Genomic DNA, 15497 nt, shown 5'->3' with positions numbered 1-15497 from the left:
ATTCGCTTAACTCTTCTGCCAGGTTTTCCTGGCCATTTGTCATTTTTCTCTCCTTTTTCTTTGCTTTCTTCAATATTTTTCTGCCTCTCTCTCTCTGTCCTGATTTAATTCATTCTTACTATCCATTCTTTAATTTCCTTCATCTACTTATGGCTTTTCATCTTTTTCTCACCCTTGTTCTCCCCATGCCCCTTCCTCTTATTCTCCAGTCTTTCACTACTCCCCTTTTCCATCCAGCAGCTCTCCTCTTTCTCTCCCCATCCTTCCAGTCTCCCTCTCTCTCCCCATCCTTCCAGTAGTCTCCCCTCTTTCTTTCTGCATCCTTCCGTCCAGTCACCTCTTTCTCCCTACACTTCCATCCAGCGTCTTCCCTCTTTCTCTCCCCATCCTTCCATCCATCTACCCTCTCTCCTGATCCTTCCATCTAATGTCTCTCTCTCCCTCTTTCTAACCAGTGTCTCTGTATCTCTCTACCCTTTTCTGTTCAGTGTCCCTTCTCTCTCCACATCCTTCCAGTCTCTCCCCTTTCTCTCTGCATCCTTTCATCCATCTCCCCTCTTTCTCTCCCCATCCTTCCATCCAGAGTCTCTCTCCCTATCCATCCGTTTTCCCTCTTTCTCTGCCATCCTTCCATCTGTTTTCCCTCTTTCTCTGCCATCCTTCCATCTGTTTTCCCTCTTTTCTCCCCATCCTTCCATGTTTTCCCTCTTTCTCCCCATCCTTCCATGTTTTCCCTCATTCTCTGTCATCCTTCCATCTGTTTTCCCTCTTTTCTCCCCATCATTCCATCTGTTTTCCCTCTTTTCTCCCCATCATTCCATCTGTTTTCCCTCTTCTTCTCCCCATCCTTCCATCTGTTTTCCCTCTTTTCTCTTTTCCTCGAGGCCGCCCTGCATGCCAGCGCCAGCCCAGCTCCCATTGCCGGCCACTGCTGCTTTTCCTGTTGAGCAGCAGGGCCGGCGCTACAAAAGAAGAAGCGCTAACGCTAAGGACAAAAAATGTAAAAAAAAAAAAAAGTGCGGCACCGGCAGGCACTGTCTAGGCAGCCTTGAGGCATTGGCTGCTGGCTCGCAGGCTCCTCCCGTCTCTTACGTTACTGCCCCTGCGTCGCTCCAGGGCAGTGACATAGGAGACGGGAGGAGCCTGCAAGCCAGCAGCAATGCCTCAAGGCTGCCTAGACAGTGCCTGCCGGTGCCGCTTTTTTTTTTTTTTTTTTACATTTTTTTGTCCTTAGCGTTAGTGCTTCTTCTTTTTGTAGCGCCGGCCCTGCTGCTCAACAGGAAAAGCAGCAGTGGCCGGCAATGGGAGCTGGGGCTGGCGCTGGGCGGGCCTGAGTTGAAATTGGGTGGGCCTGGGCCCAGCCAGGCCCACCCGTAGCTACGCCCCTGCTGTATAGCCTGTCATTCATACATTAAAAGGGTTTTAGAGCATTCCTTGAATATACATTTTAAGGCACTTCTGAACCATCAGCCAATCAAAATTCTTGACAGAATATTGGGGCTATACTCTTGGCAAGATGACTCAACAGGAGAAAGTGTGAATTTTTCTGCCCAGTATCGCAAACCCAGAGAAGCAGTCAGTGCCCCAAGTAAGTCAGCGAGTGAGAGGGAAGGAGAAAGGAAGGCAATTAAGATTGGGCGATACAGGATGATGTGGGACAGAGAGATGGGGTGATGCTAGATGGTTGGGCATGGGGGGGAGGGGAAGAGACAGAGGAGAAATACAGACCCGTGGTGGCTAATTAAGTTAAAAAATTTTTACGCACATTCAATTTTAACTCATTAAAGGCTACTTTTGCTAACGTGCACTAGCGATTTAGTGTGCGCTAAATGCTAAGAATCCCATAGGAATAAAATGAGCTACATGGCACATAACCCATTCTAATTTGTTAGTGTGTGCTAAATCCATTAGTGCACCTTAGTAAAAGGAGCCCTAAATGTGCAACCCCAATTAAAATATGTGAAACAAACCAAAAAGGCCTGACAATTAGGAAATGTAAGAAAAAATCAGAAAACAAACTGAAATGTCTTTGGCTGTGCAAATGTTTTAACACAATAAAGGAAATTCTAGCAATAATGGTTTATTTTATTTTCTTTACCTGTGGCTCATCTACTCCAATCAGCAAAACTGATTCAAAGCAAGACACAGCAGTTCCTTTTCCTATAGCTGAGGGAAAACATGCTTTTATCAGCTTCAGAGCTTTTCTATATATCAATCAGAAAACTACTGAGGTTTCTTCTTTCAGAATGTGGAGTTTTGCAAGCTGTTGTGAGAAAATGAAATTTCTTAACGCAATAAAACAGTCACCCATATAACATGAAAATTGACAAAATAATGTTTTAGAAAACCACTAATACAATATTATTTTAGTATCAAATTGCACAAAAAGACATTCTGTGATATAAGTATTGATAAAAGGCCGCTCACTTGACACGGTTAACAGCGTATTATTGATTTTTGTGTTTTATTAGCAGAAAAATGTTTTCTTATTCTCAGTTTACTGTAAATGTGACTGATTATTTTTCAACCCATCTTCTAATCAAAAAGAAAAGTTGACCTCTAGCTAAAATTAATGCTTCTGATCAGCGTTAGTTTTTTTTTTTTTTTTTTTAGACAATATTGCTATTGGGGTTTGTTTTAAAAGTACTCTGGATGGCCAACATAACCAATTAATTTTAATGGGGTCATTAGAACATTGGGCCCGAAATTCAGTCTATGGGAGGTAGCCAGGCTGCCTTCCACGATCAGCACCGAGGCTAGATATTCAATGCCAGGCAGTTTCTGGTGACTGGATATCCGGATGTTTTTTGGCTGGTTTAAATTTAGCCAGTGAAGTCGATATTTAGCACTGGCCTGTTAAGTTTAAACCAGTGAAAGATATTCCAGCTAATTTGGTGGCCTAAATTGGCCACCAAACTTAGCCGGCGATGTGCTGAATATCGACAGATAGCCAGCTATATCGCACGATATAAACAGCTATCTGTTTAGCATTAACCGGTAGTATTAAACAAGAGATAGCTGTCTATCTCCACCTGAATATTGCCATTTAACCGGCCAGAAGGCATTCCTGGCCAGTTAAATGGAGACATTATCCAAGTAAATTACATCTAGTGCCCTTCCTTCATCCAGTTCTTTGGTCACGCATTCAAAGAAGTCAATGAGATTCATTTGGCAGGATTTTCTTTTCATAAAGCCATGTTGCCTCAGATCCTGTAACCTGATGGCTTCTAGAAAGGCTTTCTTTCAGCAGTGACTCCATTATGTTTCCTACCATCAACATGAGACTTACTGGCCTGTAATTTCCCACTTCTTCCCTGTCTCTGCTTTTGTGAAGAGGGACCACATCCGCTAATCTCCAATCCCATGGAACATCTCCCATCTCTAAAGATCTATTAAATAAACAAATCTTTGAGGTACCACCAGTACTTCTCTGGGCTCCCTCAGTATTCTGGGATGCTTTTTCTACCTTCAGATTCTCAAGCTGTTTATAAAGGTTTTTCTCAGTGAACAGTGCAATATCCACTCCATTTGCTAGATATTCCTTCAGCAGCTGACTGTGATCCTTCTCCAAGATTTCCTTCCATGAACACTGAATATTTATTTAAATTTTGCTTACATCTTTTTCAGTAGTAGCTCAAGGTGAGTTACATTCAGGTACACTGGATATTTCTCTGTCCCAGCAGGGCTCACAATCTAAGTCTGTACCTGAGGCAATGGTGGGTTAAGTGACTTGCCCAAGATCACAAGGAGCAGCAGTGGGATTTGAACTGGCCACCTCTAGATTGCAAGACCGGTGCTCTAACCACTAGGTCACTCCTCCACTCCAATAGAAGTAATTGTTTAGCATGTTCGTTGTTTTATGCTCATCACTCTCCACATAGCCATTCTCAGAATCTTTTAGTCTTGCAATTACATTCCTTTCTTTTCTCCTTTCCCCAAATTATCTGAAAAAGTTATTGTCACCTCTCTTTACATCTTTAACCATTTTTTCTTCCACTCTCACTTTCAGAAGCCATATTTCTCTCTTCATTTCTTTGACTTTAATTCAATAATATTTTCCGTGATCCTCTCATTGCGTTCTTCTGTATTTCTTGAACAATTCCTCTTTTGCCCTTATTTTCTTCAGACACTTGTGAGGAGAACAATATAGACTTCCTGTTTCTCTTGTTTTTGTTTGCTTTCCTTGCATAAAGATCAGTTGTCATATTTATTGCAGATTTCAGCTTGAGCCACTGATTTTCCACTTCACCTACACCTACCTATGCCATCAGTTCTTTCTTCAGGTATTCCCCTATTTTACCAAAATCAGTACATCTGAAATCCAGTACTCTGAGTTTTGTGCATCCACACTCTGCTGTTGCCCTTATTCAAACCATATCATGTGATGGTCACTATTACCTAGGTAGGCACCCACCAGGACATTGGAAATACTTCCTTCATTTGTGAGCACTAGATCCAGCATTGACCCTTCCCTAGAGGGTTCTGCCTCCATTTGTCTGAGCAAGGCACTTTGACAGGCATCCACAGTCACCCTACTTCTTTCTGTTTCTGCTGATGGGACGTTCCAATCCACATCAAGCAAGTTCAAATCTCCCAAAAGTAACACCTCCCCTTTTATACCAAGCTTTTGAATATCTTCTATCAGATCCTTGTCCAGCTTCTATATTTGTTCTGGAGGTCTGTAGATAACACCTATGTGAACGCAGGTTCCATCTTCTCTTTCCGGGACAATCCATAAAGCTTCTTCCTTTCCCCAGTTTCCCTGCATTTCAGCCGCTCTGATATTGTTTCTCACATACAGCACCACTCCTCCACCTATTCGGTCTTCCCTATCCTTCCTAAAAAGATTATAGTCCAGTATGGTCACATCCCATTCACGGGAATCATTGAACCATGTCTCTATAATAGCAACAATAGCCAAGTTTTCTTCGGACATGAGTGTTTGCAAATCTTGAACATTTTTACTTAGACTACGAGCATTTGTGCTCATTGCTTTCCATGTGCTAAGTGAGTTTGGGTGGTTTTCAATATTTAGATGACCTTTTTCCTCTGTCATCATGTTTATTCTGGGGGTGACTTTCTGAATTCCCTTGTTTCCTTTTGTCATTCCCCCCCCCCCCCCCCATCCTCTAGTTTTCAGCGGGAGAAAAGTATTTCAAAGCAAAGATGTTAGCTGGCAATGTAGCCCCAATGTAGCTGTAGATACTAGTAGGTTAATTTTATAGCAGGGTGCCTATCAAAAGTGCGGTTTAGGGCACCTACATTAAGCCTAATTTTTAAATAAAAATGCTTAAAACAAATTGATGAATATTCTCACCAGTTTGTTTATCAGTGGTTTCCCTCATTGCAAAAATTGCTAAACACATGCACTAATTTTCATCAAGTTGAGGTCCTCATTCAGTTTTTTTTAATTTTTAGCTGAGATGGTGTCAAGTTTCAGAGTCGAGATGTGCATGGGGGCATGATCTGGTCCCCATCCCTTCTCATCCTCATTCACATTTGATCCATTCCCTCCCATCCCCATGGCAATAAATACTTTTTTGTCCCCATCCCCACAGATTCCTTCAGGTTTCCCATTGTCCTGCGCACACCTCTAAATCTATTTATTGGGATCTTGCCAGGTACTTGAGATCAAGTTTGACCACTTAGAAAAAGATTGCTAGTCCTGGTGGACCATTAGTCTGACCCAGTATGGCAATTCTTTTATTCTAGCTTCTTGTCTTACAATAATTGTATCAAAGGTATCATCACTGACAAGTTTAAAGGGCTATTCTACAAGAGTGCCTACATTTCCATGCCATTTGAGTGCATATGTGTACAGAATAGGATTAGAAACTAGTTGACAGACAGACAAACACCAGAGAGTGATAGTCAATGGAATTCACTCAGAGGATGAAAATGTGAATAGCAGAGTATCTCAAGGATCGGTGCTGTGGTTGATTCTGTTCAATATATTTGTGAGTGACATTGCCAAAGGGTTAAAAATAAGGTTTGCATTTTGTGGATGATATCAAGGTTTGTAATAGAGTGGACACCCCGGAGGGAGTGGAAAACATGAAAAAGGATACCAAAAGTTAGAATGGTCTACTGTTTTGGCAATTAAAATTTGATACAAAGAAGTGCAAAGTGATTCATTTGGGGAGTAGAAATTCAAGGGAGCCATATGTCCTAAAAGGTGATAGGCTGATAAGCACATAAAGGGAGAGGGACCTTGGGGTGATGGTTTCTGAGGATCTTGAAGCAACAAAACAGTGTGACAAGGCGGTGGCCATAGCCAGAAGGATGCTAGGCTCCATCAAGAGAGGCATAACCAGCATAAGAAAGAAGGTATTGATGCCCCTGTACAAATCGCTGGTGAGGCCCCATCTGGAGTATTGTGTTCAGTTTGAGACCATATCTTGCTAAGGACATAAAAAGACTAGAAGTGGCCCAGAGAAAGGTAACAAAAATGATATGGGGCTTTCATTAAAAGACCTATGAGAGGAGACTGGAAGACCTGAATATGTATATGCTAGAGGAAAGAATGGACAGGGAACATGATACAGACATTTAAATACTTGAAAGACATTAATAGAGAAACAAAACTTTTTCCAGAGAAGGGGAAATGGTAAAACTAGAGGACATGAACTGAGGTTCAAGGTGGTAGACTTAGGAGTAATGGCACGAAATTCTTTTTCATGGAGAGGGTGGTCGAAGCCTGGAATGCCCTCCAGAGGTTGGTGTTGGAGAAAAAAACTGATGAAATTCAAAAAGACATGTGATGAAGATATAGGATCTCTAACTAGAAAATGATGATATAACCCCCCCCCCCAAAAAAAAAAAAAAAACTTTAAATGGCTGCATGTTTGTGGATGCGTCTCGTAATGCTTAGATGGCAACTCCAGCTGTGATGAACAAACGCTAGTGCCAGGTGGACTTGTATGGTCTGTGTACCATATATGGCAGTCCAGTTTAAGATGGGCTATAAAGAGTTTCAACGACAACTTCAGTAGCTGGAACCTGAGTGCTGGGCAGACTTTTATGGTCTTTGTCTCACACAGGACAAGACGGATTAGGATGGGCTGAAGTGGGTTTCAATGGCAACTCCTGTATTTGGAACATGAGAACAGGGCCATGTGGACTTCTACGGTCTATGTCCCAGAGACATAAGCACATAAGCACCGCCATACTGGGAAAAGACCAAGGGTCCATCAAGCCCAGCATCCTGTCTCCGACAGCGGCCAATCCAGGCTTCAAGAACCTGGCAAACCCCCCTCCCCCTCAAATAAATTATTTTTTATAATGTTCAATGGACTTTTCTTTCAGGAATCTGTCCAAACCCCCCTTAAACTCCGTAAGGCCAGCTGCTGTCACTACATTCTCCGGCAACGAGTTCTAGAGTCCAACTACACGCTGAGTCAAAAAAAACTTTCTCCTATTTGTTTTAAATCTACCATATTCTAGCTTCATCTTGTGTCCCCTGGTTCTATTATTGTTTGAAAGTGTAAACAAATGCTTCACATCTGTCCGCTCTACTCCGCTCATTATCTTGTAGACTTCTATCATATCACACCTCAGCCGCCTTTTCTCCAAGCCGAAGAGCCCTAACTGTCTTAGCCTTTCCTCATAGGGAAGTCGTTCCATCCCTATGATACCAAAGAAAGGCCATGATGTTTTTCTCTGCATTATACTTTGTAATTCTACTACTATGTAAGCCACATTGAACCTGCTGTGAGTGGGAAAGTGCGGGGTACAAATGTAACAAATAAATAAATATATCACATTCATTGTTGATTCAATCATTGTGAATTGATGATGAGTGTGACTGTTGGGCAGACTGGATGAACTGTTCAGGTCTTTATCTGCTGTCATTTACTATGCTATTACGTTACTTATTTGTGTTAAGTGTGCACTTACCCACAAAAGTGACAGCAGAGCAACTAAGTGCTATTCTGTAACTGTGTGCATAAGTAGCACAGCGCATAAATGCAAGGGGGCACATATATGGATAGAGCGATGCTCCAACTTGCACACATTAGTTACAGAATACTGACAGTTAAGTACATCCCTGCCATATTAAAGTAACTACGGTTATGCCAGGTCTGTGGCTAGAGCACCCGCAGGTGTGTAAATATAAGGTGTGCTGATACCGGGTTACTTTAGTATTCTATAACAGAATCTGAGTGTTCAGATACCAGTATAGAATAGGTTCTTACTGTACAGCATTGGGGAACCTAGATAGAGGCTCTCAATTATAGAGTTGCAATCTGTAAAGACAATTCTTGAAATGGTGCAACAGGTATACACACTTTGTGCATCCAAGGAGGCACCTATAATGGTTGTTATGTGTATTAATACAACTACACACTGTTCTATAAGGTAGCACATAAGTAACTTAGGTGTTGTTTTACTAAGCTGCTGTTAAAAATAGCCTTAGCATGCCCTTATCATTTATTGTTTATTCCATTTGATATACTGTTTTACATGTAGTCAAATCAAAACGGTTTACAGTATGCAAATAAACAAATAATGCAAACAATGTATAATACATAAAAAACACAAAATTATAAAAATAAAACATAAAACTCCATTGTTTGATAGTATACCACACACACCCAAGATCAGACAGTCACACAGGCATACCATACACTTGTATCAAATACTAACATATTAAAAAATCCATATATCATCTGTATATATATATGAAGTTGCAATTAACAATTGCAGTTATCTCTTCTCTTTGCAGAAATCTGGTCAAGTAATCCAGTTTTCAATAGTATTCGGAATGATTTGTAGGTATCTGCTAATCACAGATACTTAGGGGGCAAATTCCAAAGAGCTGGGGCCAAAAAGAAAAAAGCAGCAGATCATGTGGATTCCCACCGGGCTGTGGTGGGAGGTAGGAAGACTAACCTGTTATCTGTTAGAGAGTAGAGTATACAAAGTGGTACATATGGAACAATATGGTTCACAAGATAAGAGGGGGGGGGGGCAGTATGCATAATTTTGTAGGTCATTGTTAAGATTTTGAATTGAATCCGGAACTCAATGGAAAGCCAATGTAAGCATTGCAAATGTGGAGAAACATGATCATATCTTTTGGCATTACATATTATATGTGCTACAGTATTTTGTAATGCAGCTCCTTCCCATTGATGGGAAAATAGTGCATTTTCCTTTTTTTTTTTAAATTAATTGCCATGTGCTAATTTTGCCATTACCATGTGGCCATTACAAAGTTAGTGCATGAACATTTACTGACTGCTCACTAAATTGGAAGTACCGCTGGGCTACTGTAGCAGCCCAGCGGTAGTTCTCACCACCACTGTGTACCATTTCTAACGCTACAAAAATATTTTAATTTTTGTAGTACCAGTGTTTACCTGGCAATAATCAGGCAGTGCCGCACGCTGCCCCATTACCACCAGGTTAGTGTGGGGGCCCTTACCGCCACCTCAATGGGTGTTCGTAAATGTGCCCTTCTGAAATGGTTTTGTGGCAAGTGCTTCATTTCCCACACAGCCATTTCTTTAAAAAAAAGCCAGCCTTTTATCTGCTGTGATAAAAGGGGGCCTCAACACACGTAAAAAAAAATGCGCTGATTCCAGTGCAGTCCCTCTTTTGTGGCAGATTAGTAAAAGGACCCCATAGATTTTAAAAATGCCCGTGACTTGCCCATTCCACACCCATGGCCACACCCCCCTTTCAACTACGCAACTTGGAATTTTCACACATCACATTATAGAATATTCTTAGTTCTGCGTGTAAATGCGAATTAATGCCAATTAACGTCAATTGCTTGTTAAGTGGTAATTATCGGCACTTATTGGTTTGTTAACTAATGAAGTTGCACATGCAAATCCAGAATACGACTGGATTTGTGCACAACTTAAATTGCACTAAATAGATCTGGGGTTAAACAGACTGAATATCACTACTAACCAGCTAAATAGCCACTCTCCCCCAAATTCTGCCCCCAGACTGCCCCTAACTTAGCCAGTTTGCAAATGGCCAGTTAGAGCCGATATTCAGTAGCCAGTAACTGGGCAGGAGCATCTCTTGCTTGGTTAAACCCCTTTGAATCTTGATCTCTAAGACTTTTTCATATTTTGTATCTATGTGAAAAAAAGGCGAGGAGCCCTTTTACAAAGCTGCGTAAGGGGCCTTCACATGTCCAACGCATGCCAAATTGGAGTTACAGCCCGGTTACCATGAGGCCCTTGCGGTAATTTCAATTTTGGCACCCATCTGCTACGCGCGTCTGAAAACTATTTTTTATTTTTGGACGTGCAGCGGCTACATGCGGCAAGTGGCATTTGATGCACGTAGACCATTACTGCCCTGTAACCACATGAGACCTTACCGCCAGGTCAATGACTTGCGGTAAAGTCTCAAACCCAAAATGGACACATGGCAATTTTCATTTTGCCGCACGTACATTTTCGGCAAAATTTTTAAAAAGGCATTTTTTTGTAGGTGTGCTGAGAAATAATTCTGTGCACAGCCAAAACATGCGTCTACACTACCACAGTCCATTTTTTCATCGCACCTTAGTAAAAGGACCCCTAGTAAATAAAGTGGTGCAATTCATTTGTATTTAGTGTACCAGTTGTTGTGACTCTACATCTGAAAACTGAACATACATCTTCCTGATATTTGAATCCTGGATTCTGAACCTATTTTTAAAATTTAGCACATGTCCCAACTCAATATTGTTCCAAGATATCTATATCTAGAACTTAAAGATAGATCGATAGAGATATATTGAGATACATTGATAAATGTAGGTATATAAATACTTAAAATCTACTCAGGTTACTATTTAGAAAGGGCTTGAACAATATTTCCAATTTGACGAACAGTTAATTTCACCAGGCAGGTTTTCTGAGTTGATTAGATGTAAATATGGTATGCTATTGAAATAAATTAACTGTTGCAATCACTCTGATGTTGAAGTTCATACATTATCTAAAAGATATTTGCTTTGCTGTTCTCTCTTTTTTTTTTTTTTTAAAGAACTGAAGATCTTCAGGCTAAAGATGATGAGAAGGTAGATGTGGAAGATAAAAATGTAACAACATCCATGCACCAAGTTGTACAATCTTTGGAAGAACGTATGACCAATTTTAGAGAAATGCTGCTTGAAAGAGGGGTATGTTATTATTGAACTATTATTTGAAAAAAGTGTTGCTACCGAAAAATAATTATATCAGTCTCAATCTGTTTCAATAGATGACAATATTTCCATAAAATACAGATTGCCATATACCATGGTGTGTTCTTATCCAATGATTTATGCCTACCATAGCATGTTGACATATCCTTGTGTAATTCTTTCAGTCAAGTATGTGTTCCTCCCACCATGTAACAACTCAAATATCTCATATATATATATATATAATTTCTAAAGTTAATTAAGGGGTCTTTTTACTAAGCTGCAGAAAGCACCAGCGCAAGCTTACTGCAGCTTAAAAGGGATTGCTGCAGGACATACTGAGGCGTGTCTGTGGGCCTTGTTTACTAAGCAGCGTTATAGGCACGTTAACGTTTTTAAAACACGTCCACCATGTACACACGTTAACCATGTATGTGCCTACAATATGCCTATAGGCATCTATATGGTTAGCGCATGGGCACTAAGTGTAGGCGCACTAAAAACACTAACTCACCTTAGTAAAAAGGGCCCTGTGTGTGCTACTCACATAAAACATGTTTTGTTGATGTTGGGGAGGGGGCATGTCTGGATGTTTCTGCACTAATCAATGCATCTACATTACCACCTACTGATTAGTGCAGGATTAGCATGTGAGTCCTTACCGCGTACAAAATAGGTGGCGGTAAGTGCTCACATGTTAATTTCTATTAAGACCATCTGCTAATAGCAACATTAGCTCATGGCTATTAATTCCAAAAAGAGAAAATCAGCCATTTTACTACTGTGGTTAAAATGGCCTTAGTGCACGGGAAAGACCTGTGAAAGGACATGCTACAGCCCCTTTTTAATGCAGCTTATTAAAAGGACCTCTAAAATATTCCTTAACTTTAAATTCTGTAGATGATGAATTGCTAACAAATTTTAGTTCATTTCTGTATTTTTTCAAATCTATTCCTGATCATAGGGTGCTTTCTTTGATTCGTTTTACGCATTCACCTTGGAATTCTGCACCAAAATCTTAAGTATATTCTATAACAATGTGCATAACGTAATTGGCTTAACAAGCCAATTAACATTTTAACAGCACTTAACAAGTAATAATGAGCACTACTTGGCAATAATTAGAATTTACACACATAACTCGCTAAGCTTATTCTGTAATGCACAGAGCCTAAATTCCAATGTAAGGAGCTAAAAAGGGGGCATGGTTATTGGTGGAGAAATGTTTTTTTTGTGAGCGTTCCAAAATGTATGCACATTGTTATAGAATATGGCCCTCTGTGCCTAAATCTATACACCGTTATTTACACCATGTTTCTCTTGGTGTAAATGGATACGCATAGTTCTAGGTGCTGGAATATCAACTAAGCATATTCTATATACTGCACCTAAATATAGGCACTGCTTATAGAATACGCTTAGTTGGAAATTTATTCTGTGTTGAATTTTCAGGCACCATATATAGAATCTAGCCCTCAATGCGTGTAAATGTATTGTGTATGTATTAATTCATACATTTACATGTATATATAATTGAGATTGCATGCACTAAAATATTTAAGGTAATTTAATAAACCAAATGTGTGCTAACAAATGCACACCCTAATTCATATATCCATTCCTATATCCAAGATAGTACCATGTTTCAAATATATCTATGCTTCAGGGACAAAATTCAATTTTTCAGTCTACTAGTGCATGTAAACTTAGTTGCAATTATTGTGGATGCCCCTGGGCCATATTCAGTAAATGGCATCCAAATAGAGGCACTGGGAAAATTTTGTACTGTGTTATGTTATAAAGATAGCTCCAGGCTCAGTGCCCTTTATAGAGTAACACTTAGAGCTGATTCCCGTGCCCAACTTTGGGTACGAGGACTTAAGCCAGCTGAACCTGGAATAAATCCTGGCATGCAAGTTGGGCGCTTAACTCTAGTATTCTATAACACTGTGCCTAAAAATTAAGAACACCCCTGATCTGCCCATGTGCCTCCCAGGGTCACACCCACTTTTGGGTGCCCATTATAATACAATATAGACTCCAAGGGTTAGTTCCTCCTTCTGAGGAGTCATGTGGAGGGGCATAATCGAACGGGGACAGCCATCTATATGGGCGGCCTTCTTCAAAGCCGGCCCCGTAAAGCGGCGTCCCGACCGTATTATCGAAACAAGATGGCCGACCATCTTTCATTTCGATAATATGGTCAGAGCCAGCCAAATCTCAACATTTGGGCCGGCTTTAGAGATAGCCGGCATTGGTTTTCAGCGATAATGGAAACTAATGGCGGACATCTCAAACCCGGCCAAATCCAAGGGATTTGGTTGTGGGATGAGCCAGCATTTGTAGTGCACTGGTCCCCTTCACATGCCAGGACATCAACTGGGCACCCTAGGGGGCACTGCAGTGGACTTCAAAAATTGCTCCCAGGTGCATACCTCCTTTACCTTGTGTGCTGAGCTCCCCAAATCCCCCCAAAACCCACTCCCCCACAACTGTACACCACTACCATAGCCCTTAGGGGTGAAGGGGGCACCTAGATGTGGGTACAATGGGTTTTGGTGGGGGGTTTGGTGGGCTCCCATTTACCACCACAAGTGTAACAGGTAGGGGGGGGTGGGCCTGGGTCCACCTGCCTGAACTGCACTGCACCCACTAAAAACTGCTCCAGGGACCTGCATACTGCTGTCAGGCTGGCATAGAGGCTGGCAAAAAAATGATTTGGAGACCACTGGGGGAGTAAGGGGAGGTTATCCCCGATTCCCTACGGTGGTCATCTGGTCATTTGGGGCACTTTTTGGAGGCTTGGTCCTAAAAATAAATGGACCAAGTGAAGCCCGCCAATGCTCGTCAGAGGCCGAATATTTTGTTATTTATATATGTATTATAGGACCATTAGAAATAGCATGCATCGGTCCATAAATTTAAAAGAAAGTCATTTTGTGCATAAGAGTTAGAGCAAGTTAAGGCTGTTTTTTTTTTTTTTTTTGTTACATTTGTACTCCATGCTTTCCCACTCATGGCAGGCTCAATGCGGTTTACACGGGGCAATGGAGGGTTAAGTGACTTGCCCAGAGTCACAAGGAGCTGCTTGTGCCTGAAGTGGGAATTGAACTCAGTTCCTCTGCCCCCCAGGACCACAGTCCACCACCCTAACCACTAAGCCACTCCTCCACAGAAATAACTGACTTTATTACATTGAAAATATTTGAAAGATAATCATGTGATGACAATTTTGTTGTCACTTCTAAAAGTATGAAGAATTTACATTAGAGTCTAACTTCTTTGGATTATAAAAAGGGAAGATCATTGATGTGTTCATCCAAAGAATAAAACTTGAAACCATGAGGTATCTTAATGTGGCAATAAAAGAGACAATAGGCATTCAAATGCTTCCCGTTCTAGGCAAAGAAGTGGAGATAAATGAGTAGAAACTAGCCAGAGGTGAAGTTTCTGACAATGAGGAAGGGTTGATAGCTCTGCATAGGCCAGAAAACAATTAAAAAATTGTTTTCTAAGCAGGGGTTTTACCTGATGGGTAGTTCTCAAACCATGGCTTGCTACTACAGCAGGAAATCTATATATACTTTAAAAAATGTACTACCTAGCCTGGAAACTCTGAGTGGCACATAAATCTACAAAGACAAAAGAAATTTAAATATACAGAACCCAGACAAAGGTTAAAGAAAATCCCAAATGCTTGTTGAGCTACAGTGTTAGCATCACTCATAAAGCAGCCTAGCAGACTGATTTATTGAATCAAGGGGGGGGGGGGGGGGGTCACATTAAAAGCAATAAGCTTTCATTGTCAATGTTCAGATACTTAGGGATTCCTTAACATTAGGTTTTGAGTAGGAAAATGCTATTTGCATACATGAGACAACAAACATGTAACAAAATGTAAGGTTTTAGACAGCTAGATCTACTTTCATGGAATCATCATCATCATCAAAAACGTATGTGTGCAGAAAAAGAGCATTTTCACATGGCAGCTTCCATATAAAAGTGTAAGCAATTAAATGGAAATAGAAAGCAGGTGAAAGTCTGACTGTTCTCCCAAGCCTTTAATACATAAGGTGACTGATTATACACTCAATCTGTATCTGGACTAGCATGCAACACACACTGTAACTTAGACTAGTTCCTTATATCTTGTTTGTACAAAGAACTTGCCTTGCGTTTAGTCAGCCATCTATTTATCCTAACTGACTCTGTATCACACATCTTCCACCCATCTATATATCTGTACTTGGCCCCTCAGTTCTATGGTAAGCTGTATTGTAAAAAAAACAAAAAACATTAGTATTGTAACTATGTTATTTGGATGTTCAAATGTGTGCTTATTAGATACTTCATTAGTATTATG

General features: G+C 40.7%; 1 protein-coding gene across 1 annotated transcript in view; it reads left to right on the top strand.

The window, feature by feature from the left end:
- TCERG1L (transcription elongation regulator 1 like) overlaps nt 1-15497 on the top strand; it is a 336955-nt gene that overhangs the window by 309309 nt on the left and 12149 nt on the right. The window contains 1 exon segment of the mRNA XM_030204960.1: nt 10996-11131. Coding sequence (XP_030060820.1) covers nt 10996-11131 — 136 coding nt within the window.

Source organism: Microcaecilia unicolor, chromosome 5 (assembly GCF_901765095.1).
Source record: "Microcaecilia unicolor chromosome 5, aMicUni1.1, whole genome shotgun sequence".
Taxonomy (NCBI): Eukaryota; Metazoa; Chordata; class Amphibia; order Gymnophiona; family Siphonopidae; genus Microcaecilia; species Microcaecilia unicolor.
Note: the sequence above shows the minus strand (reverse complement) of the source record. Positions and strands in the feature narration are given on the sequence as shown.